The 25000-nt window shown below is 40.1% G+C and overlaps 1 protein-coding gene across 2 annotated transcripts in view; it reads right to left on the bottom strand.

Moving 5' to 3' along the window:
- The window catches only part of srrm3 (serine/arginine repetitive matrix 3), a 106023-nt gene that overhangs the window by 17504 nt on the left and 63519 nt on the right, over window positions 1-25000 (bottom strand). Inside the window, exons 4-7 of one of the 2 annotated variants that reach the window (XM_066661089.1) lie at window positions 12818-12919; window positions 7645-7773; window positions 6344-6424; window positions 3225-3293 (exon numbers count right to left, since the gene is read on the bottom strand). In XM_066661089.1, the coding sequence (XP_066517186.1) occupies window positions 3225-3293; window positions 6344-6424; window positions 7645-7773; window positions 12818-12919 (381 nt within the window). The remainder of the gene's footprint in view (window positions 1-3224; window positions 3294-6343; window positions 6425-7644; window positions 7774-12817; window positions 12920-25000) is intronic. The other variant, XM_066661090.1, reaches the window with a different exon arrangement.

Genomic DNA, 25000 nt, shown 5'->3' with positions numbered 1-25000 from the left:
ATCAGCCACCAAATGTTAACTGTCAAAGTGTCACATTCACTAGGGGTTATATTTTTTAATGTTGGAATGAGGACATGAATAATTTGTAAAGATATTACTTTTAAAGGTATTCAACTGTGCATCTCCTTGAGGTCACCATGCCCAGGAGAATAAAGCCTAAGGGTTTCTAAAAAAACAGGGACTATAAATAAAGTGATTACGGGTAACTGATGCCACTGAGAACTGTACATGACCAAGGCCAAATAAATGTGTGGTCTCCTGCTGCTACTTCGGCTCAAAGCAAGCCATGTTCTCTGTGTGAGGCTCAGACAGAAAGAGAGAGCGAAGGGAGGGACTCAGATGAAGCTGTCATGGCTCCACTGGGTGATGAGAAAGTACTGCTGCAGCCCTCCTGCTGTTTTAGAGCGAGTGTGTGCGCGTGTGTGTGTGCGTGTGTGTGTGTGTGAGAGAGAGAGAGAGAAAGAGAGAGAGAGCGAGAGACAGTATAAACTGCAGCATTTACATCCGACTGCCTATAATTCCTCCTTAGTCTCTCTCTCCCTCTCTCTCTCTCTCTCTCTCTCCTCTTTGTCTCCTTGCGCTCGTTTGTTCTGTCAGAGAACAGTATGGTTTATGCAGGGAGGAAGGAACAGTTAAAATTCAGTGATGCACTAAAGAAAACAAGCACCAAGTTATGAAATACTCTGAAGGGAGAACTGTATTCTTTCTCGCTTTGTGGCCTCCTCCTGTAAAGTTAAACAGGACAAAACTGACTGGGACAGGAAAAGTTCCATAGAAAAGAAATGGAATGCTGCAGCAGGAGCTGTACGTTAGAATAAGGGCACAATGCCCGATGCCAAGCGTCAGCTTCAGTGTAATAAAGCTGCAATGCAACTGTGTCCCCTGGAGTACAACTCATTTTACACGAATCTGAGAGGATTTTGTAATCCAAAATTAATGGTCTTGTGTTGTGGACCTCCTTAATGGTCTTGTGGCTACGGTGGTCAATTCCACGACCCCAAAAAGGAGGACAGAAAAGATAATATAATAACAAAGGATCTTGGCTTGTCAAAGTAGGGGGTGGGGGTTGTTTCCAGGCTATCTGCACATCCTTCTGCAGGATTAATGCAAATCTGTAGCTCTGCTCAGACTCTATCCACCTCCAGACTATTCTCCGCACGGTGCTCCTCGATAAAAACATGTGGCTCCGGCAGAGCCTCTGCAGCAGTCAGTAGGTGAGCTACAATGTCAAATAATGCTGTTAAACCAATTAAATATGAGTGACATTGGTGCGAGCCAGTAACAAACTGCAAAACAAACCCAAAGTTAAACGTTTCACAAATTTGTTCCAAATAAAACCAGGACTTTTAAGAGGCCATCTGGTCAACATTCTTGTGGCTGAATGCCTTCAAATCCTCACAGAAAAGTCTTCCCTGAAAAGCAGAAGCTGTTACTGCAGCAAAGGGGGACCAAACACCTATGCTTAATGTAGATGTCAACAAAGATGTGGCCAAATAGTGCACAGTTCTTTAAAATGGTGACTTCTAATGGGTCATCTATTGCAAAACATACTGCAGTATGTCATGTGGTGGATAGAGGGCAGTACACTCCCTGCACTTTGTGTCTGTATTATCAACTGACCGCTGTGTTTTTACACAGCCAGTGTGGGTCAAACTCTGGGCTAGTTATCATAGTCTCTCTGTTTCTCTCTCTCTCTCTTTCCCTCTAGGCTATCAGTCTCTAGGGAGTCATCCCCCTCTCCTGTTTTCTCTTCTCCTCTCTCAATCCATAATTGATTAAGGGGATAGAAGCGCGACCAGCAGGCCAGTGTAACTCGGGTGCAACATGAGAGGGAGTAGCAGATTAGAAGCGGAGCGGGGTACAAAAGAAAATGGAAGGGTGGAGGAAGAATGAAGGAGAGACCGTGGGCATTGAAGGTCACACAGCATCTGAGTTATTACAGGAACCAGTTGATGCCAGACAGTGGGCAAGAGACAGAGAGAGAGAGAGAGAGAGAGAGACATCCCTCTCTCTTCCTCTTCTCTCTTTCAACACTGACACCCTGTTCCTGAGGTTATTATGAGAGAAAGCTTTGTGTGATAGAATGTAGGAGTAAAACCTATATTTCAGTCAGATTTTTGAGGCTCATAAATATTTCATGAAGCCTGAAAAAGCCTTCGCTGAGCAGATGCTATTATTTTGCATGAAAATGTGTGATGCTCGCACCGAATCTTGGCAAAAAAAAAAAAAGCGCTATTTTTTTGCCAGCAGTCAGCTCAACAGTCCCCGTTTTCTGAGGCACATCAAATCACAATGGTTTATAATAATAAAAATAATAAAAAACAGACTTGGAATTCAGTAACTTCACTAAATTACCTTTCACGTGCACACATTCCTTTACAAGACTATGATGAATTTAAAGAAATATTTCAGTGTTTTTCACCCTAATCTACATCTGTGGTGTCTCTAGCATATCATCAGTTACAGAGGATAATAGTTTCCCTGTATTTACAAAAACAAAACAGACATCCCTTGGACATATTCGAATATTTGGGGTTTTTGTCGTTCAGAAAATCTGCATCTGAACTTTAGCTTCTCCATGTTTCGTTGTAAGTAGATTGTTGTAGGCTCTTTTAGGCTTCATTCTGTACTTTTATGTTGACAAGGCTGAATACATGTGGAGTGCTGGTGGAGCAGAGTGTTTGTTTTTTAACCGCTGTAGAGCTTGAATACAGATGGAGTGGAGCGTTGCCTTTATCGACAGCCACAAAAAAAAATCTCAAATACCCAAATCTCAAAATTAAATCCAAATATCTACCCAACGAATGAATATACAAACAGCTGAATATCACCAGAAACAGTACAGAAAATTTCACTCATGTAGTGAACAGTGGAAGAATTTCTGTGTCAGATGCGTTCTCATAGCTGGAAATAACCCGCATACTTTAGGCATGGGGCCACACCAATCAAGTGTGTGTACGGGATTCTCCGGGACATTAGCGGCTCTGTTCACACATGCATCCACTAAGATTAATGTCCAGGATAAATGTTACAGACGGATACCTTCAGACACACAGGTCCTCTGGGTAAAGTTCGGAAAATCTCTGGGTTACAGCGCATGTCTGAAAGGGGGCTTAAGTAAGTCTGAATGAAAATATGGCCAAATAAAAAGAGAAATGAAAAATGGAAACTTAAAAATAATGTTTGCCAGTGTAAATGGCCACACAAACACACAGTACACACACCTGTCTCTCTTGTGCTTCTTGCCGCTCTTCTTCCTCTTCCCTCTCCGAACGGGGGAGGAGCTGTCAACCCTGTGGATCAGATTACAACAGACAGGAAACAGAGGGATGAGAGCACTGTGTACTTACACACACACACACTCACACACACATATTCATACGCACAAAGACAAACAAAATACAGCCCTCACACGCATACCCTAATCCTAATAACCTGGAATCAGTACAAACAATTTGTTTAAACAAATATGTATAAATGATTATTATATGGAGCTAGTCCTTCACGATAGAAGTCTGCTGCTAAAGCAATGCCTGAGAAAATTTCAGTTTGCACACTGACCTTGAGCAGATTAATTTTTTTATTTATTTATTTGCGACATCAAGCACATGTCTTTTTGGTAGTAAATGACTTAGTTAAACCCAAAATTGGTAAACCCGATTCTAAGAAATTTCTAAGAAAACTACAGTATAATTTCATGCCTTCATGCCACCACAGGTGTGTTGAGTGAGGAACGAACACGAGTTCCTCCAGGACACGGTGAACATTTAACATAGAATGGCAGCAGACAATATTGCAACTAGACAACAAATACAATAAACTAACCACAGACAATTCAAACAGTATTAAATGTGTATATATATACTAACTATACTGAACACTAAGCAGAACACAGTGGATAAAATACTATAAGAAAACAGACAAGATGTAAGTGGATAGCAGTAAAGCATGCTGTGTTTTATCAGTACCTTGATAATGCAACAAAATGAGATGAGTGTCTGTAAATGTAAGTGAGTGGATTATTCTTCATTTGTAACGTGTCCGTGTGCAGGAAGCGTGGAGTAAAAAATGAGGCAAGAAGTAGGGCTGTTTTACAGTTCAGCTGAGTGTGTTAAATTTTGTCAGGCAGACGACTTCAGCACTCTTACTGCCAGTTGGTACAGCACATGGAAGAACTGAAAGCACTGATTTGAAAATTCACTTTAACATGTATTTCTCTGAAAAGAGCACAAAGTAAATGCACTTAATATTTAACCTCATCAATGTCACAGATTCTGTAAAGATTCACTCATTCTGAAACGAATGCCTGCAGCACTGTGATCCCCAAATGGTGGTTAAGGAATGTGATGTAATACAGTGGTAAACATGTTTCTGTCTCAACATTTTTGGAACTTGGTGCAGGCATCAAATTTGGGATGAGTGCATATTTACAAAAAAAAGAGCTAAGTTTATCAGAAAAATCAAATGATCAAATGTTGTGTTTTTGTAATGAAACATTTATTACATCACTGCTTTCTGATTTTAGTAGCGTCTCACACACTCACACAAATGGAGTGGATTTGTTTTTTGTTTGAAGAAATATCCCAGAGATGTCCACCACTCAATTCATGTGAGATCTTAAGTCTTTAGTAGATCCTTTTAGACTAGGCTCATTACTGGATGCAGGCATTTCATTATAAATAAAGCAATAAATCCCTCTCACACTAAAATCTACTGGACTGGATGTGTCACAGATTCTATACTATTCCTATTTTAATTAGGGCCATAATATGTGGTGGATCCTGCTCAAAGAAGCTCAACTCTGGACTACAAAACCCGTTTTTCATCTCATGTATGCGTTACTATAGTGAAAAAATATCTAAATAATGATTATTAAATGACTGAAGAACATGTGAATGGATGTAAATGTAGTCAGACTCAACAACAATCATAATCCACATCCCTTCTAGATGTTTGCAGCACTACAGCCCTGATCATAATTCCCACGTGTGCAATGGGATGGCATTCTGTCATTTTATCCAGCGTTTCTTTTTCATGTTGTGAAACAGTCATTGCACAGACACATCCAAGACACTATGTGTCAGTATCATAGCTGTTTCATACTGTGGAATAAATATCACTAGATAAAATGATCTTCTGCATTAAAACGTTTTAAAAACATGGCTGCCAGTTACCACAAGCAGGCCGTTTGATTCTTCATCGCATGTGTGTTGCTGTTCACGTAAAAAAATCCCTTTCGTAAATATTATTTGGTACATTTTGGTAGTTTAAATTAATGGTTGCTTGCTTAAAGAGAGGAATCAGCAGCAGGAAAAAAAATAAAGAAAATATAAACAACAAAACCTCTTTTTGTGACCAAACACTCAATATACTCAACAAAATATGTGCAAATCTCTTCTGGTGTCTGGTTTCTACCACTGACATCTACACCTGCATTGTAGGGGTTATTAAGATTTGTAAAATGATACAAATACATAGTTCTGAGCATGCCTTCGGTACTTGGTGGTGTTATGGGAGGTGACTGAAGCAGAGTATTGCGTGAAATCGAGATGGAACTCTGGGGACCTTGGCTTAGAGCAAGAAAGATGCAACCCCTTTTGATGGCTGGAGGTAGGAGTGACAGAGAAAACTGAGAAACAGGAAGAAGCTAATGGGGTGCAGAAATTTCATTTTGGGAGCAGAAGGAAGAAGGGATACAAAATTAAAGCCCTAAACTGCATTTGCTTCTGCATTTGCTTTTAATATTCATTAAAATGTCCAGTGATTCCAGGCTGTTGAACAGAGGTTTATCATCCTACACCTGTGCTAAAATGATTTCTTCAATCTCAATATCTGGAGTTATGCTGGTGCTGTGATAAAAAATCTGTTGTGACTCTCCTGTATGTCACAGTTCCCTTTCAGTGCCACTTCCTACTCTTACTGTAATAATCTTGGTTGTGATTTTTAAGTCTCTCTCTCTCTCTCTCTCTCTCTCTCTCTCTCTCTCTCATACTCCCCTGATTTTCCTAGCTCCCCTTTTCAGTTCCTGTAAAACCCCGCTTCAGACAGTCTTGATTCTGTCACTCAAATGTGCCGCTAAGCCGAGTCCTAACTCCAGGCTTTAAATAAGCATACACAAAATGAACCCACAGGTCTGGGTCCTTAACCGCAACTCTGGAGATATAGCTGAGCTTTTACAAACACAAATCCAAGTGTGGATAGAGTATATACAAAAATTCCTCCATAAAAGGGAGAACTGATTAAGGTATATACTTCTACTCAGCACAGAGACTCCTGGTTCCTATCACCACCATTACAGGGAAAATTAATAAGTAGTTTATTTTGTAAAAATCAATACACTGACCGACTGTGTCTTCTGCCCTTCTTCTTCTTTCTTTTCTTTGGTGGAGGAGAAGGTGAACTGCTAGACTTCCTCTTGGTTCTGCTAAAGGCAAAATGCATAAGAAAGAAAGAATCATGAAAGATCATGGCTTTTTTCTTTGTAGCTTCACATTGTTGGTGTAACCTTAGCCACTGCAGCTGAATCAATAGAGCAAGGAATGATCCGGTATTCACTGAGCTGACTCAGTGTTGTGTGTTAGAATATGAAAAATGTGCAGAACTCAGGGCCTCAGTGTTTGGGAAGCACTGATATGCATCATACTGCAATATGCAGTAACACTTTAGCAAAACGCTGCACAATAAACTATGTTGTTAGTTCCACCCATTAGCTAAGAGTCCTGCAATCACACAGTGACACCTAGCAAGGAGTGTGAGGGTAAGTATATGTGAGACATGCAAAGCCAAATACCACCACTTTGTTTTGAAATGCTGCTAACACCATGTCACTGGACAGCTCAACAGATGGGTCCAGATCTGCTATGCCAGCTAACAGATGCCCACACTGGCCACACTAGTACTGTGCTTCTGATGAGTGCAGAGGGAGGCCCTCCAGTGAATGAAGAAGAACTACTTTTAAGACATTATTTTTTGGAAGTAACTAAGTGTTTAATCAGTGGGCACAGGGAAGTTTTTTTTAATACCAACACTGCATTTAAAAAGAAAAATAGAGTGGTATAATTTTCTGGTCCTAAATTTACACCAAAAATGCCATTTTCAAGTTTGGTTCCTGTGGAGAATGTGTGATCAGTGGTTACAAAACTGCAGACTCCAGCTGCATATGACATACACTGTTTTAAAAGAAAAATATATTATACTCTGAGCAAATAAGATGCAATAAATCATTATTATTTTTATTGCGTGAGAGACTTAATTTCTGTGTAAAAACTTTTACTAGTATTCTCTCTGGATTGTGAAGCTTTGCTGTGATAAATCTGTCTCCCTCGTTACTTCTCCCTCCCTCTTGCTATTTTCTGTTTATTTCATGCTGATTTCATGTTTTGTCTGTGTGTGTGTGTGTGTGTGTGTGTGTGTAATATAATGTGTCTCACTCATTATATTTCTATCCCTGTTTTTCCCAACTGGTGTCCTTTGCATTGTGTGAAACTCTAATAGAAATGACTTGAAACAAAGACTCCTTCCCTTAATGTCCACTAGAAGCCAGGTAAGGTTTTGTCTTCTCTAAAGCTTCCATTTTGGAAGTATTTAGGGTTTTTTCGACATTATATATGACAGTATATATGAATGTATGTTCTGTGTGCTCACCTGTAGTCATCGTGGGCGACAGAATCCTGATCATAGTAGTCTCCACGCCAGCCGTAATCGCCCTCATAGCCATCAGCAAACGGTCGGCCTTCAGCACCTTCTTCATCGCCGTGGGGTAACACTGTGACCCTGGCATTGGAGAGGATAGATGGTAATTATTTGGCTGAAACAGTATACTTTAGCACCCGGAAATCCAAAACAGAATATAACTGTATGTTACACTTCACATAAGCAGCTACAAAACTGCTGTTTCCAGTCCAACTGTTAAAAATGTCTGTCTGATGCCTTTTGTCTTGTCTGATGTTTATATTGCTCTAGGCAGTAGTCTGTGTATGAATATTTTTGTTATTATTTAAAAGGCAAATATATTGCATTTTTGTATTATTTACTTCACACATGATCTTTTAACAACTGATGTTCTTTTCGAGAGAACATCTTTTGGAGGCATAATCTTTCCCCACCTACAGAGATCAGGCTTAGAAATGAGCTGCATTTTCTGATTCTCTAATTGATCTAAAAAAACGCATACAGTGAGGTAAAGGTCTGGGATCTTATGATTAGTCTACAAAGAAAATCTGTAAAATGAATAACTTAATGTCCATTTTGACTGAAAATTAAATAAACAGGGGAAGTCTTGGCAATTTCATAGTAAAACACAAGCAAAACACATTATGATCTCATAGTTAAACTATGATTCATGATACACTGGAGACACTAGTGATTATTATAAACACACAAATGCAAGCACCTGCGCACACACACACACAGACGCTTCTATGTACACAATCTCTAGTGATTAGAAGAACTGCAGGCATGAGCAGAAAGAGGATTAAAGGGTGGGTGCTACCATCTGCACACATTCTGCAACTCTATGTGTCTGTGTTTGTGTGTGTGTGTGTGTGTGTGTGTGTGCACTCTATAAGGACATATTAAGCGTTCTAAGTATTAACATCATGGTCTGCCCCATCACATTGCCCAGTGCCATTCAAGTCCCTCCACATTCGGCAGCCACACAGTTCTGTTAGTGTTGCAGTCCCATTCCCACTAATCTTCATATAGTAATTGCCTCTGGTGTGATTTCTTAAACGATGCTAAAACCAACAGCCTCGCTACTCAGCCTCAGGCTTCAGCCCCAGGCTTTACTCCTTTTGGAGTCATAACACTTTCGTCTTCGTACTCTTTTCACTCCTTCACTGTCGGCCCATTCAAACCAGCTGAAAGCTGCCCTCAGAAGACTCCTTTCAGCCGAAACATTTCACTGAGGAATGGTTTAGCGGAAAATCAAATTCACACGATTTCCCCTTTTCCCCAAATGCAATTGATCAGACATGACAAGCTTTGCTTCTTTGACTTTACAGTTGAGCTGAGAGGCTCAGCTACAATATGTGTTTGTAGATAACCTCACAGTGTTTGGACTTTGCTGCTTTACTGTGCACACACAGACGTGGACAGAGGCTCAACTGTGCACACCATTTGTGCAATCTCTGTAGGAAAGCATAGAATGAAATAGGAGGCATAAATAGGTCACAGTCCTAATGCCAATCATGGGCTTGAGGGATATAAAGCACCCCAGCGCTGGGCGGGAGAACAAAGTGTTCTCTGAAGTGAGAGAGCTTCATCCAATAACTATAGAATGATCTGGTGTGTTGATCCCTGTAGGATCTCTTGATTTTCATGAATCAATATAACGGTCATGATTTTGAAACATCATAAGTATTCTGTTTTTAATCCAAGCTGGAAAAGTACATTTACAGATTGGCTGCTGGTATTTGTTCAACATGTGATGCTAATAATGTGTGAAATAAAAATTATACTTACATACTTATTATAATACTACTGGTTAATATTTATTTTTCATTTAAGAAACATTTAAGAAACATCACAAAGTCCTTATATTTTGATGGAAAACAAGGTTTTGTTTTGTTTGTTTGTTTTTTTTTCAGCCCAAGGTTATACATTTGATTAACAGCTAGTCAGATCTGATGATGTTTATTATATATCGTTTATTTTTGTATTTATATAAATCAACAACAAACATGCAACAACATGCCAAATGTTTGCACAGTCGTTTTTACCAAGAACAAAACAAGACGCATGAATACATTTTAATCCATTTCAAATCAGCCAGGGCTGTTGCTTTGCTTTGATCTAAGGAAAACAAAAGCAATGGCATGTTTACGTTGTTTTTTGACAATAAGAAAAGTGGAAAAAGAGAAAGCCATCAAAGGTAACGATACAGAAAGTGCACCAAATGGAAGTTTAACACATTACATAACTGGCTATGTAAATATTTATGTAACTGTGTAGTCATACTCCCATAATTATGTAACATAAACTAAAGGTACAGCAATAAATCAACAATAATAACATTACATTTTTGAAGGGTTAAGGCCTTCATGGCTTTATGTTTCATCCTATGAATTGGTCTCTGAACATATTACTTCAGCAAAGTGTGCTACAATGACCTCTGCGTCTTTGAAAAATATCCCCTGGTTATCTGGCGAGATCTATACAGTCATGCTACAGTGTGAAGGGCTCATTTATTACAGCAGGTCGCCCTGTGGCTCAGTGACTTCATGCTCATCTCTGAATGTCTCTGATGCCCTGAAGATACACAGCAATGAATAACACAGCACTCAGCACCTAACTCCAAGCTACACTGCAATGCTGCACTAGTCAAAGAGGCTACAGACTTTCAGTAAAGAACATAATCACGCCTTAGGCTTTATCAAGATCTGCGAGTAGGCAATGTTGTCTTCTACTAGACAGATGCCCACATTCCAAGCTAATGCTTTCAAAAGAAAAACTACAAAGGAATTAAGCTTATTTTTAGTTCAAATAATCCAACAGACCCTCTTGCTATATTTGCATCCTATGAAATAGTTCATGCCTAGCCCTGAGTGTAAAGACACTGCTGTAGGAGCGAAACCTTGTGTTTCCATTTTTGTATGTTATTTCTTCAGATATTTTTAAAAACACTATCTTCTGTTCCTATGTGTGTAAATAAATATTCATCAAGAACATAGTGATAAAAATACACTCCAGTGTTCCGGTTTCCACGGTCCATAAATACACTTTGTAGGTGGATTGACGATTCAAAAGTGTCCGTAGGTGTGAGTGTGTGAGTGACACACCCTGGAGGGGGTGCCAGTCCTTCACGGGGCGACACACATTCACACATTTACTCACGCACACATATGGACACTTTGAGTTGCCAATCCACTGACCGTGTGTTGGCAGGTTCTACACCATCTTTTTGTACCAGTGTCAAATTTTCTTTCAAATTATAAACCATTGTCGAAAGATAAAACCAATCCCAATTTTGACAAAATTTCAAATAATAATCAAATAATCCCCTCTTTTGATTCCAAACACAAAAGTTTTATGCACTGAAGGTCAAGACCTGGCATTTCAAATGGGGTACACTTCATTGTAGACCATTGTTCATAAGGCTTCATGACCCCTATAAAAGCCTTTAATTACAAGAAGTATTAAATGTAAGGATTTTTCAGAAAGTTCAACTTAAGCTACGACTGTCTTCATGAATGGCTTATATAAGTGCAATGTCGCATTATGAAAAATGACCTGTGGCACAGTACTATGAGATTAATTTCAAGGCCCATATTCATTGAAAGATCATTGAGGGATAAAGGGAAAACAAGGTTTTCAGAACAGAACCTTGGCCCGTCTTTCTGCTCAGAGAACAGATTAAATGTAGGTTCATATTTATGTATTTTTATATATTTCTTCTTGTGTGCCACAATTGCTAAAATGTTCCACTATGTTCACCACATTAAAAACTAACATTGTTCCATTTGAAGGAGGAGTGGAAAAGCAGAAAAGATGAAGGGGTGAGAGATACAGATGACGACCTTGGCTGGATGAAGGACACTGTGGTAATATGTCAGTGTCCCAGGGTTGCAGAGGCAATGTAGGGTTGCTGTGGAATCTATGGGGCCAAATTACAGCAATAACACAGGACCATTTTCATCTTTAAAACAGCTCTATGGTCATGGATGGTAATTAAAAAGAGACTGCACTGTACTGTATTGTGGAGCTATGTCCAAACATTTATAGCAACAGTGTGTGCGTGTGTGTATGCGTGAGAGAGAGAAGCTGGGTAGTGTAAACCTGTAATGGAATAAATTAGGAATGTTGTACATGATCCCGTTATAGTAATTATAAATATATGTGCTGTCACAGGTCCCAAACAGTCAGTTTTAGTGTTTGGCAAAGTTCAGGTCTAATATGGCCATGCAGGAGAATGAGTTCCTGAGTCTGTTTGTCTGTGTTATAATGGGCATGCAGCATATGTCAGAGAGCAGTAGGTCATCCAGGTGATGTACAGTGTGGGACGGGTCTTTCAGTATTATGTTTCTTCTACTGAGACGCTGTTCCAACTGCCAATTACTACTCTGTTTATGATCTATTTTATTAGCCTTCCACAGAGGTATATAACATCACATTAACAGCCTGACAATTCAAATTGTCAGCCACAGACTAAACAATTCATCACTCATCAATTTCAGACCGTAAAACCCAACCCTGACAAGGTATTTTTTGCATAATTTCCCCCAGATTTGAAAAGATTGGTTCAGTCATTTCATTGTGGAGTGTTATTTGAGTAATCTTGGGTTATCTGAGGTTCAGCTGCCAGGATAAGAGTGATCCCGCACTCAAAAATATGAAACAAAAGGCTTTGTGGTCACAAACGTATCACAAATGAAAGATTAGAGAAAGGCTAACCGAAGTTATTAACTGAATCCAAGCAAAGAGGAACAACAAAGAAAGTGTTTCTAATAATGTGGCCAATGAATGTAAGTGCATTAGGTGTAAGACCAATTTCAGCAGATGTATTCCACGTTCCTGGATGGAAGTTTTCTAAGGAGGAATTAGGCCTTTCAGTACTGGTTAGTTCCCTCATTAGTCAAGCCACAGTGAGGAAGGGAATGTGTGTGCCTGTGTGCCTGTGTGTGTGTGTGTGTGTGTGTGTGTGTGTGTATGTGTGTGTCTATGTGTGTCTGTGTGTGTATACCTCTGTGGTTATTTGATACTGTAAAAGTAGCACTCAAACCACAGCACTGGGCTAAAGATCTACAATAACCACAGTTCAATAAGACCTGAAAGTGATTAATAATTGTTTTGTGTTTGTGTGTGTGTGTGTGTAACTCACTGTGGTCTAGGGTGAGAGCCCTCTCTGGTTATGACTCCCTCTTTCTCCATCAGCATCTGCCGAAATGTCCCAACTTTCTGCCGGATCTCCTCTTCAGAGTATCTACATAAAACACACACACACACACACACACACACACATTACAGGTGTGAAAGGAAACACAAATACACACGTTATAGTGTGTGGCTGCTAAATCAAGACTTCACAGATTTAGTGTTATCAGCAAAAACCCAGGCATTAAAACACTGATATTTATAGGTAGCTGGTGCTGTTATAAATAACCTGCTCAAATATGTGGAGAATGCAGTCTCGCCTGTAAGTACTAACAGGAAAATCACACAATGGATGATGCAATGATGCTTCTATGTCGGACCTTAGAGAAACTATGAAGCTGCCAATAACTAACTTAAGATCTTGCAGCAACACAAACCACAGGTAAACTTCATGTCATGGTTAAAATAGCAGTATATTCAGTGAAACCTTGACTTACGAGTGAATCAACTTACAAATTTTCCGAAATACGAGCCATCACTTGGTCGATTTTTGCTTTATGAAGCAAGCTGAGATCTGAGCTATGAGCGAGCGAGCTTATGCCACTAGCCCAGTGAGCGTTCAGTTCACTTGGTTATCTTGCCGTGCAAGAATCTCTGTTGTATCGCTATGATTTGTAGCATTGTAGCATTAAGCGTGTAGCAAGTAAGTTAACTCCATTTATTTGAAGTCCTCCTTTTATTTGAAGTTAACTCCTTTTATTTGAAGTCAGCAATAATAATAATGTTTTCCTTTCATTTTAAAACCAAAAATGATTACATTTCAACTGACAATTAATATGAGTAATGTTACGATAAAAAATGTTCAATACGACCAAGAGACAAAAAAAGGCTGACTATTAATCGTTTAAATTTAAGAAACTTGATAGTTATGATAATGATAATCATATTACAATCTGTAAAGCACTGTTTAACCAACATTATTGGAGCCTTAATTATTATTATGACATTGTCATATATCAAATAATTGTGGTGATACCATCAGTTATGAGTGTGTGTCTAAACTTATATTATTCATTCATTCATTATCTGTAATCCTTATCCAGTTCAGGGTCGCGGTGGGTCCAGAGCCTACCTGGAATCATTGGGCCCAAGGCGGGAATACACCTTGGAGGGGGCGCCAGTCCTTCACAGGGCAACACACACTCACTCCTACAGTCACTTTTGAGTCGCCAATCCACCTACCAACGTGTGTTTTTGGACTGTGAGAGGAAACCAGAGCACCCGGAGGAAACCCACGCGGACACAGGGAGAACACACCACACTCCTCACAGACAGTCACCCGGAGCGGGAATCGAACCCACAACCTCCAGGCCCCTGGAGCTGTGTGACTGCGACACTACCTGCTGCACCACCATATAAATATATATATAAATATATATTAACCAAGTCTTATATATATATATATACACAAACCGGATTCCAAAAAAGATGGGACACTAAACAAATTGTGAATAAAAACTGAATGCAATGAGGTGGAGGTGCCAACATCTAATATTATATTCAGAATAGAACACAAATCACAGATCAAAAGTTTAAACTGAGAGAATGTATCATTTTAAGGGAAAAATATGTTGTTTCAAAATTTCATGGCATCAACAAATCCCCAAAAAGTTGGGACAAGGCCATTTTTTACCACTGTGTGGCATCCCCCCTTCTTCTTACAACACTCAGACGTCTGGGGACAGAGGAGACCAGTTTCTGAAGTTTAGAAATAGAAATGCTCTCCCATTCATGTCTAATACAGGCCTCTAACTGTTCAATCATCTTGGGCCTTCTTTGTTGCACCTTCCTCTTTATGATGCGCCAAATGTTCTCTATAGGTGAAAGATCTGGACTGCAGGCTGGTCATTTCAGTACCCGGATCCTTCTCCTACGTAGCCATGATGTTGTGATTGCTGCAGAATGCGGTCTGGCATTATCTTGTTGAAAAATGCAGGGTCTTCCCTGAAAGAGATGACGTCTAGATGGGAGCATATGTTGTTCTAGAACCTGAATATGGTTCTCTGCATTAAATGGTGCCTTTCCAGACATGCAAGCTGCCCATGCCACAAGCACTCATGGAACCGCATACCATCAGTGATGCAGGCTTCTGAACGGAGCGTCGATAACAACTTGGGTTATCCTTGTCCTCTCTGGTCCGGATGACATGGCGTCCCAGTGTTCCATAAAGAACTTCAAACTCATCTGACCACAGAACAGTCTTCCATTTTGCCACACTCCATTTTAAAAGACCCCTGGCCCAGTGCAAACGTCTGAGCTTGTGGAGCTTGCTTAGAAATGGCTTCTTCTTTGCACTGTAGAGTTTCAGCTGGCAACGTCGGATGGCACGGTGGATTGTGTTCACTGACAATGCTTTCTGGAAGTTTTCCTGAGCCCATTCTGTTATTTCCTTGACAGTGGCATTCCTGTTTGAGGTGCAGTGACGTTTAAGGTCCCGGAGATCACGAGCATCCAGTAGAGAATTACGGCCTTGACCCTTACGCACAGCAATTGTTCCAGATTCTCTGAATCTTTTGATGATGTTATGCACGGTTGATGATGATAACTTAAAAGTCTTTGCTATTTTACGCTGGGTAACACCATTCTGGTATTGCTGCTCTATCTTTCTGCGCAACAATGGTGGAATTGGTGATCCTCTTACCATCTTGGCTTCAGAGAGACACTGACACTCTGAGAAGCTCTTTTTATACCCAATCATGTTGTCAATTGACCTAATTAGTGTTAATTGGTCTTCCAGCTGTTCGTTATATGCTCAATTTCCTTTTTCCAGCCACTTATTGCTACATGTCCCAACTTTTTTGGGATTTGTTGACACTGAAATTTTGAATCAACATATTTTTCCTTTAAAATGTTACGTTTACTCAGATTAAACTTTTGATCTGTCATCTATGTTCTATTACGAATAAAATATTGACATTTGCCATCTCCACATCATTGCATTCAGTTTTTATTCACAACTTGTTTAGTGTCCCAATGTTTTTGGAATCTGGTTTGTATATATATATATATATATATATATATATATATATATATATATATATATATATATATATCAGAGAGCAAGATTAAAAGGCAGTTAAGAATTACAGCACCATTATAAGGCCATCCTTCCCCCCCCTCGCCCCTCTCTCTCTCTCTCTCTCTCTCTCTCTCTCACACACACACACACACACACACACACACACACACATAAACACACATGACATTCACACCACAAAATAACCTTGCTTGCCAATATGCCCACTACAAAACAACACACAATACGTCATACATCAGAACTAGTGACAGTGAGTCAAATAACACATGTAGCATTAATAGAGATATCACACAGAGGTCACAGGGACAGAGTGAGTGTGAGTGTGAGTGTGTGTGTGTGTGTGTGTGTGTGTGTGTGTGTGTGTGTGTGTACGTGTGAACATCATACATCATTTCTTCACTCCCAGTCTAATCCATAACAGACTCAGACAGCACTGAACTACAAAAGCATTCAGGTCTCCATCAATCTCACCCACCTGCTAATTCACTGCAGCAGCAATTTACAATATCACAAGCTTTATGGAACAGAGGACTAATTGCTATGAACATAACAGACGATGAAAAGTCCATTAAGCCGTGTATTACAATAAAATGAAACACCTTTGAAGTGTGTCTTTATGTCTTTCACCGCTAGAAGGATTTCATTCAGGCTCTGGTGTCTGTTACCAGTCGCTGTGAACAGTTTCCCTTGCGCAGTCCTTCTTTAGACCTAAGAGTCACTTTCTAATGGCAGAGCTGCCTTTGCTTTTGATAAACTGTATACTTATAAAACATTTTATTTATTACCAAATCAACTAATATTAGGATATTTTCAGTAATGTTCTGTTGAGTTTAATTGCACGCCATTATGAGACAGACTTTTACTCTAACCTTAGTTGACCATTTGATGCTCAATTGTTTGTTTGTTGCAGAGGTGTTTGTAAACAAAGACACAATGTCTTTGATGTGCAGCACTGAACAGCACACCAATGAGGAGCAGTTGTGTGAGTGAGTGAGTGAGTGAGTGAGTGAGTGAGTGTGTGAGTGAGTGAGTGAGTGAATGAGTGAACTAAAAGCCAGTTCCATGAGGTGCATTGCAACATTAACAAAGAAATACATTATAATTCATTTGTCGATGCAGACTTTATCGGCCACATTCTAGTCCCTTTGTCACTGGTCAGTCTCTGATCACAGGACATTGGTTGATTTTATTTCAATTAAGATGAACTATGAGATACATACATACATATATATATATATATATATATATATATATATATAGTATCATTGACATGTTTCACCACATGGTGCACGCTGCTCTTCCTGCTGAGACCAGAGAGCAACTCCTCAGTGACCACTGCCTGCTCCTCACTCAACAAAGTTCTTCCTCTGTGCTGCTAAGAGCTTCCATTCTTTCCCAGTTACCTTTTCTCGATTAATATTTATTCATTCATCTTCTTTTCTGCTTGATATGTTTCAGGGTCGCGGTCTGATTAATATTTTACAGTGAAAAATATTCTGTCTCTGGTTTACATTATTCCAATATTTGGCTGCAGACACAGTAATGAAACAAAGAAGGTACTAGTGACCCCAGAAAAATGGACTGCCCATATGTATTCATAAAACTGATTCAATCCATTTATTTCTTTGTCATTTCTGCACAGCGTACAGCTGTTCCTAGTTAAATTATTGTAAGAAAATGGGAATGTATTAATTCTCATGTATTTTAAATCTATGCTCTACACTTTCAGGCTCTGAGGAGCAGCCTTTTTTCCCCTTTATTAAGTAGGGTCACATGAAATGTTGCATGAAACTTCACAGATGTCAGATTTGAGGCCGTTTTGTAAACACAAGGCACACGTGTCTAAATTATTCCCAATGATAAAGATCATTTACATTGTACATATAACTCTCTCTGCAGTACAGAAATAATGGTAATGCTTGTGTGATAAACACTTTGCATTTATGGTGGTCGGGCAAAAGTGGGCTTGTCTGGTCTTGTTTATAAGAAGACTGTCGAACCTTTATTCTTAATTTATATTACATCTTGTTTATAATATAACACATACTTATACAACACTACTGAAAAGGGGGGATTAATCCCACCGTTAAAATTCTAGCCATTCCAAGCAAGTCCCTGAGCCTCTGTGTGGATTAATCTGTAGCTGAAGGAGTCTGAGTCAAAGGACAAAGTCAAAGTCAGCCACTCAGGCATGCGGATCACACTCACTCTGACACACAATGACATACACACACACACACACACACCAGCAATCAGCTGTCAGACATGGCATGAAGACAGAGTAGAGCAGCAAGAAGTGATTTGGATGCCAGCTTGGGTCACCGTCTGATCCGAGATCAGATTGTGGCTACGCCACATGGTCAGTGTGTGGCAGGGTCAGATCTTGAGGGAAACAGACCCACACTTTGGCCTAACATCAGCCACAAAGAGACACAATTCTCTCTCTCCTTCTCTCCAGTGTCCAGTGGCTGTATTCCTCACAGCTTCCATTGAAAACAATTCAACATCTCAGCAATTTTAATTCAGTTTATTCCCAGTCTGTTGATATTAAAGATGTGTTGTGTGCAGCATCTGATGGTGTAATAAACCATTGTTTCAAAGGTTATCTTCTTAAAAAACCCTGGAAAATAAACAATCAGCTTACAAGGTAAATATAATTAATGTAGGACCTGAATAATGTAAGAGAGGTGTATTAATGAGGACAACGACTACACTGCAGTTAAGCTTTATTTGGCTGTTAATTTACACCAAGCATCTCATTTTGCCAAAATAAATCAGCCTTGCACATAAAGCAAAACCAAAACGTCTTAAACCAATTCTCTGTCTCTCTGTCACTTTCTGTCTCTCTCCTCAACACTCCCCAGCCCTTTACACCCATCAGAGTGCCGTTGCCAGGTGATTCTCTTTGAGAAGGTGCCAATAAGTACTTAGGGCCAGAACTAAAGGGCTTGGCTCTAAGGATTGGCTCAGAGCTCTGCATCCTCTGGCCCATTTCTGGGAGCTTTGGCCACAAACTAAAACAGTTATTCTTTTCTTATTCTTTCAGTTTTTTTTGTTACCCCTTCAGCCAGAAAACAGCAGCCAAACTCAAGCTTTTCATTTCTGTTGTTTGTGTAATTCCTCTATTGTAATGATGATTTAAAGACAGACCAAATTTATCCCAAAGCATCTATAGTTTTTCATTGGTCCCTCACACATACATCATCAGAAGGGTCCTAAAAGTTCATTCATCTATGCATTCATCTTTTATAACCAATTCACCCTGATCAGGGTTGTGTTAGGTGCCGAGCCAAACACAGACAGTGACCTGAGGAGAGGATCATACTCGGGACCGTCCTAAACATTAAACTAGAACGTGTAGTGCAGGAGGAAAGTAGGGCATGGTTAGAACAGCTGAATTGCCAGTAAGGTTTTTTCATTTTACCCAAATTGTCCCTTTTTATTTCAGAAAACTGTATTTTGAGGATATTAAGTCAATTCAATGCATTTAATTTCCAATATACAAACACCAGAACTGGAGTGATAACAATATTAGAACCCAATTAATTTACGCTATTGTCTTCCCTGCAGTTTGTATAAATGTTGAGGGAGTAAAATGGAATGGAGAGAGAGAGAGAGAGAGAGAGAGAGGGAGGGAGAGAGAAAGAGAGAAGGTTACTATTGCTTGAAAAGAAACCGCAGAAAACCAAGCTGAACACTGTGTCTATGTTATTATGTTCCGCATGTAACAAAAGAACAAAGCGCTTTCCTGCCCCCAAACTCAGTGCAAACTCATGCACTCATTATTAGCTTGTCATGTCCATCACACACTCCAGACGCAGCTCCATAATCACGCTGGCAAGGGCCGACAGAAGACAGTTCCAGGCACGTGCAAAGTCGCATTTCAATAGTAACAAAGACCACAGCCCTTCACTATCCCCAACAGTGTCTGGTTAAAAATATCTAAATAAATATATACACAATTAAATAATCTCAATTTATTTGAACTTAATAAAGGTTTGTGTGTGCTTGTTTTAGAGCTGAGTTTGTATATGTATGCACAAATTTCTTTAACGGTATTCAGTCCCAAGGTAATCAGTATGGTCAGGTACTGATTTTGGGTGATTAGCTGTGGACCACAAACACCACTTTTTATCATCCCAGAGGTTTTGAATGTAGCCCCATCACTCCAGAGAACGCGCTGAGTAAATACTGCTTCAAATTCTGGCATCCTCAACTTACAGCACCCTCCTCCGTTTCTACACAGCTCCGAGCTACAGCGTGGAAAACTTGACTCAATAAACCTCCAGCTGAGAAACATGCACACGCAGGCAGATATTATTAGATCAGGCATTTATTGATCTCCTCTTCTGCATAGTGTTAATGCACTGTAAGCCTCCAGCAGCTAGAAACATAGGCAGAGTTCAGAGTAATGGAAAAATTATACTAATAATACATTACATTTCTAAAAAGTAGGCACTTGCTCTAATGTGTGTCCTGAAAACAGGGGAACTACAAAAAGTTTGCCCCAGTTTTGCTGCAGTTCTGAGAAGCTTTACATAAGATGGTGTAGAATAGCTGAGAGGATTTATTTGCTTTTAACCACAACAGCATTAATTGGCTTAGATACTGGTGTCGAATGATTAGTTGTTGATCACAACGAAGGTACTCAGTGGTGCTTCATCAGTTCCACTGCTCCACAGCCCAATACTAAGGTTCTAAGGAACATTACACTCCACTAGACAATGCATAGAATTAGGTACAGAGACATTAGGTTGCATGTATGGCTGCATTCAGAGTACCATTTTACTGAGTAATTCTAACACATTTAATGCCTATATCAACAATTGGTGCACCTTAAAGTAGCTATATTTGGGATAGTGTTTGGATACCTTTGGACCAATATGACCCAGCTCTCAGCGCTTCTAGTGTTAAATTTGTAACTATTTGACGGTGATGTTATTTACCTTATAGATTTTTTCCCTTCCACTTTAAATGTAATTTTTGTAGGCAGACATTTGTACTCTGTTGAAGAATAGAAGTAGAGATGCAGGTAAGAATCAAACCTTCTGTTGAACAAATGAAGGATCCAAAAATAAAATTGGGAGGTGTACAAAATCAGCTACAGCAAGAAAGGAACAATCTCAATATTAATGGCACCAGCAAAATGGCAAGCAGCAGCGCTGGAGCTGAAACAGTAGGATGTGAGCAGACAGCTGTGCACTGAGCTGTGGTGCTCAAAATTGACACTGCCTTACATTATAGCTTTGACTGGAATGGTGTTCTCTTGTTTCTGGCGGTATTTTTTTTTGGGAGTTTTTATTCATTTCAGTGACAGCCCCAACTAAACTTTCCCATCCCAACACACTTCAGGACGCTGACTCATGTTCCCCTCCTTCAATTTCATCTCCGATCCACTTCTGTATTAAAATACTCCCCCATTTTGCAACACCTTTGGGCAGGGCACCCTGAAATGAGCAGGAAGTGCTCATAAACATATCAGGGCCAACGCCCTGCCAGAATTCCAATGTGACAAAGGGTTCCTATTTAGTTTAGCTTGCCTCCAGTAGGAAATGTGTTCACTGTGGCGTGGCCTGGTTCATGTAGTGGACCGTCAAAGCCTCTTGTCACACCGTCTGCCCTCGCTATAATGCAATTCCCCTGCCCTGTGGCCATCTCTGGATCTAGAGTGGGTAGGGGAGCTCTAACAATCACTCAGTATTCATAGAGCATTATCATACAGGCATTGACCCTCATGAACCAAGCGGGGTGCAGGGAGATAGAAAGTGAAAAATGCTCAGCAGGAGAGATGGAGAGAAAGAAAGAGAAAAGAGATACATGCCAATATACACCTTACATTTGGAGGGTCTGTATGTGGGTCCATATCCTAGTTTACATAACTGTGGAAAGTTATTACTGCCTTAAAATCAATCACTAATAAGCCTGCAGTTTAAAGGGGTTAATTACGCTCTTATCTAGACGGGCAGACGAGAATTTCAGGATTTTATTCCTAATTCACTGGAACTTTATGCAACAGATGTCTCTCGTTAGGAGTCACCACAGAAGATCATGATTATCCGTAAATTTGACTTTGTGGCCACCATCTAGTTTTGCGACTGGCTCTATAAGAGCATTAGCCATGCTCCCGCAATGGCTGGGACCCTCACACACCAAAGAACCATTTCAAGCATCTAGGTATCACTTGTACCACCACTGGCCAGTGATTTATAGGGCTGAACTCTTGGAGTTGACTCAGTCTCAGTTTGCGAACACCTGCAGCACACTTTGAACTTATAAGGTTAATGCTAAATTAATGCAAAATGTATTTAAAGAAAAATGTGGCCATAATCCTTCCATAATTTTGGATGAATTTACCATGTTTTTTAAATTTAACATACCTTCAAAGCTATTGTTTATGAAACTTAAAGCAATAAATTATACCTCTAAAATAGTAAACCTTTGGAACTTAAAAAACTTAAAATTCCATTGACTAACTGTTTTTAGTTATAGTTTTAGTTTTTAAAAGTAGAATAAAACTAACAATAATAACATTTAATAATTAAATGACTAAAATGAGACTGAAACTATACAAGACTAAGACTAAAACTAAATCAAAATCAGATGCCAAAATGAACACTGATCGACCGACCATGCTTTTGGATTGTGGGAAGGAACTAAAGCAAAGAGAGGAAACCCACTTAGACACAGAGAGAACACAAACACCAAAGAGACAGTGACTAAATGCAAAAATCTAAACACAAGACCCCAAAATCCTGGAGCTGAGTGTGGGCAAGTCTGCAGCTTCGCCATGCTGCCCAGACAAGGAGAAACTCAAAGTGAGCCTGTCAGTACCAATGTAAATTAAACGTAAATGTAATTCATTAGCTATCCATGTCGTTAATTATTTAATGTTTGTTCGATCTTTACTGATCTCTCAGCCATCCAAGGTCAGGAGACCAATAGAGCTCAATTAGCCTCACTTCCTCTGGGCTGTAAGATGGCCCTCCCTCTCCCCCACCTCTCAGCAGGTTTGCTATCTAACACAGGCATTGATCAGCTCCAGAACCGAGCTGGCCGGGTTCTCCTCTGAGCGTGCTGAGCTGTAATAACATTGTGTTCGTTTGAAAAGAAGCAGTGGCTGTGTTCACCTGTTTCGGATGGACCATGTGCTAGCCTTCAAATCTTAGTTTGGCAGCACTGTGTGGTTCACAGAGACCTGGCTAACAGGTGGGGGTCTTACTGACACTGACACAAAGAGAAAAAAGCAGCATGTCATTACAAAAACAAACTGAATGGTGCAGATTGGTTCAAGTATCAATCTTTAAGACTGCATTGGGACATCACTACATTTTGCACCCTACGTTTTAACGCTATCAGTAAAATACCATTAGCCGTAGCTGTGATCTGCCCGGGAGGGGAACAGAGTAACCAGGGGCAACCATTGTGTGCTGGATATGATTGGAGCATCACAACAATGGGTTTTTTTTTATCAGCAGGGCTGCAGAGGACCCCCACTAGCAGAACACAGCAGGTGTGTGTGAGTGTTTGTGTTGGGGGAATGTTACCTATTCTTGTGCAATAAGCTACGGAAAGTAACACAGAGCTGGACGGATACGGCAAAAAGAGGGGAGGCTTTATCTTATCCATACCTGCATACAACCAAGCTCAAAAACATTCCCTATATTCCGATATAGATGTGTTTTGCTAATGCTTTCCTAGAAAACAGTGTCAGTGGGAGGCACTGGCTGCTGAAAGGGGACTTGCAATATAACCCTGTTCTAATCAATATAGCTTTTAAACTGTGCACAGGATCATTATTATTGTTTCCCTTTTACGATTTATCATATGCACTATGCTAGCGGGAGGCAGGGCAAGTCATTTGCTATGTTCAATACTGCAAATACAAACACTAGTGTTGTAAAAATAAACACATTAACATACATTTAAACCCCTTTCTGTTTTCAAACTATGTTCATGTTAAGGTCAAACACAAATTATAAATGTCTTTCAAAGCAGCACATTTAGCATTTGCTCTAGACTATGCTGGACAATGTGTGCAAAAGACCTGAGCAGCAATTTAACAAAAGCAACAGCAAAGTGTAAAGCTTACATTATAACAAGAAGTATTGGGAGTAACAAATATGTTTTAAAGTTTTTTGAATAATGTATAGTTGTAATTCAAAATACAAACATTCTCCTGCTCTTTTGCAAAAACACGTGCATCTATTTGTTCTGTTCCTGGGCGCAGCAGGTAATGTCGCACACACACAGCTCCAGGGACCTGAAGGTTGTGGGTTCGAGTCCCGCTCCTGGTGACTGTCTGTGAGGTGTGTGGTTTGTTCTCCCTGTGTCTGCGTGGGTTTCCTCCGGGTGACTGTCTGTGAGGAGTGTGGTGTGCTCTCCCTGTGTCTGCGTGGGTTTCCTCCGGATGACTGTCTGTGAGGAGTGTGGTGTGTTCTCCCTGTGTCTGTGTGGGTTTCCTCTGGGTGACTGTCTATGAGGAGTGTGGTGTGATCTCCCTGTGTCTGTGTGGGTTTCCTCTGGGTGACTGTCTATGAGGAGTGTGGTGTGATCTCCCTGTGTCTGTGTGGGTTTCCTCTGGGTGACTGTCTATGAGGAGTGTGGTGTGATCTCCCTGTGTCTGCGTGGGTTTCATCCGGGTGACTGTCTGTGAGGAGTGTGGTGTGTTCTCTCTGTGTCTGCGTGGGTTTCCTCTGGGTGACTGTCTGTGAGGAGTGTGGTGTGTTCTCCCTGTGTCTGCTTGGGTTTTCTCTGGGTGACTGTCTGTGAGGAGTGAGGTGTGTTCTCCATGTGCCCAACACACGTTGGGAGGTGGATTGGTGACTCAAAGGTGTCTTTAGGTGTGAGTGTGTGTTGCCCTGTGAAGGACTGGCACCCCCTCCAGGGTGTGTTCCTGCCTTGTGCCCAGTGATTCCGGGTAGGCTCTGGACCCACCGCGACCCTGAACTGGATAAGAGTTACAGAAAATGAATGAATAATTTTGATGTTAGCAACTGTAGAGGTTAATTTTTTTTTTGTTTTGATTTTGTTTTTTTTTATATAAAATGACATAAGAGCAGGTGAATGTATTAAATTGTAATTACAATTATATGT

The sequence above is a fragment of the Hoplias malabaricus genome, chromosome 2 (assembly GCF_029633855.1).
Source record: "Hoplias malabaricus isolate fHopMal1 chromosome 2, fHopMal1.hap1, whole genome shotgun sequence".
In the NCBI taxonomy this organism is placed as follows: Eukaryota; Metazoa; Chordata; class Actinopteri; order Characiformes; family Erythrinidae; genus Hoplias; species Hoplias malabaricus.
Note: the sequence above shows the minus strand (reverse complement) of the source record. Positions and strands in the feature narration are given on the sequence as shown.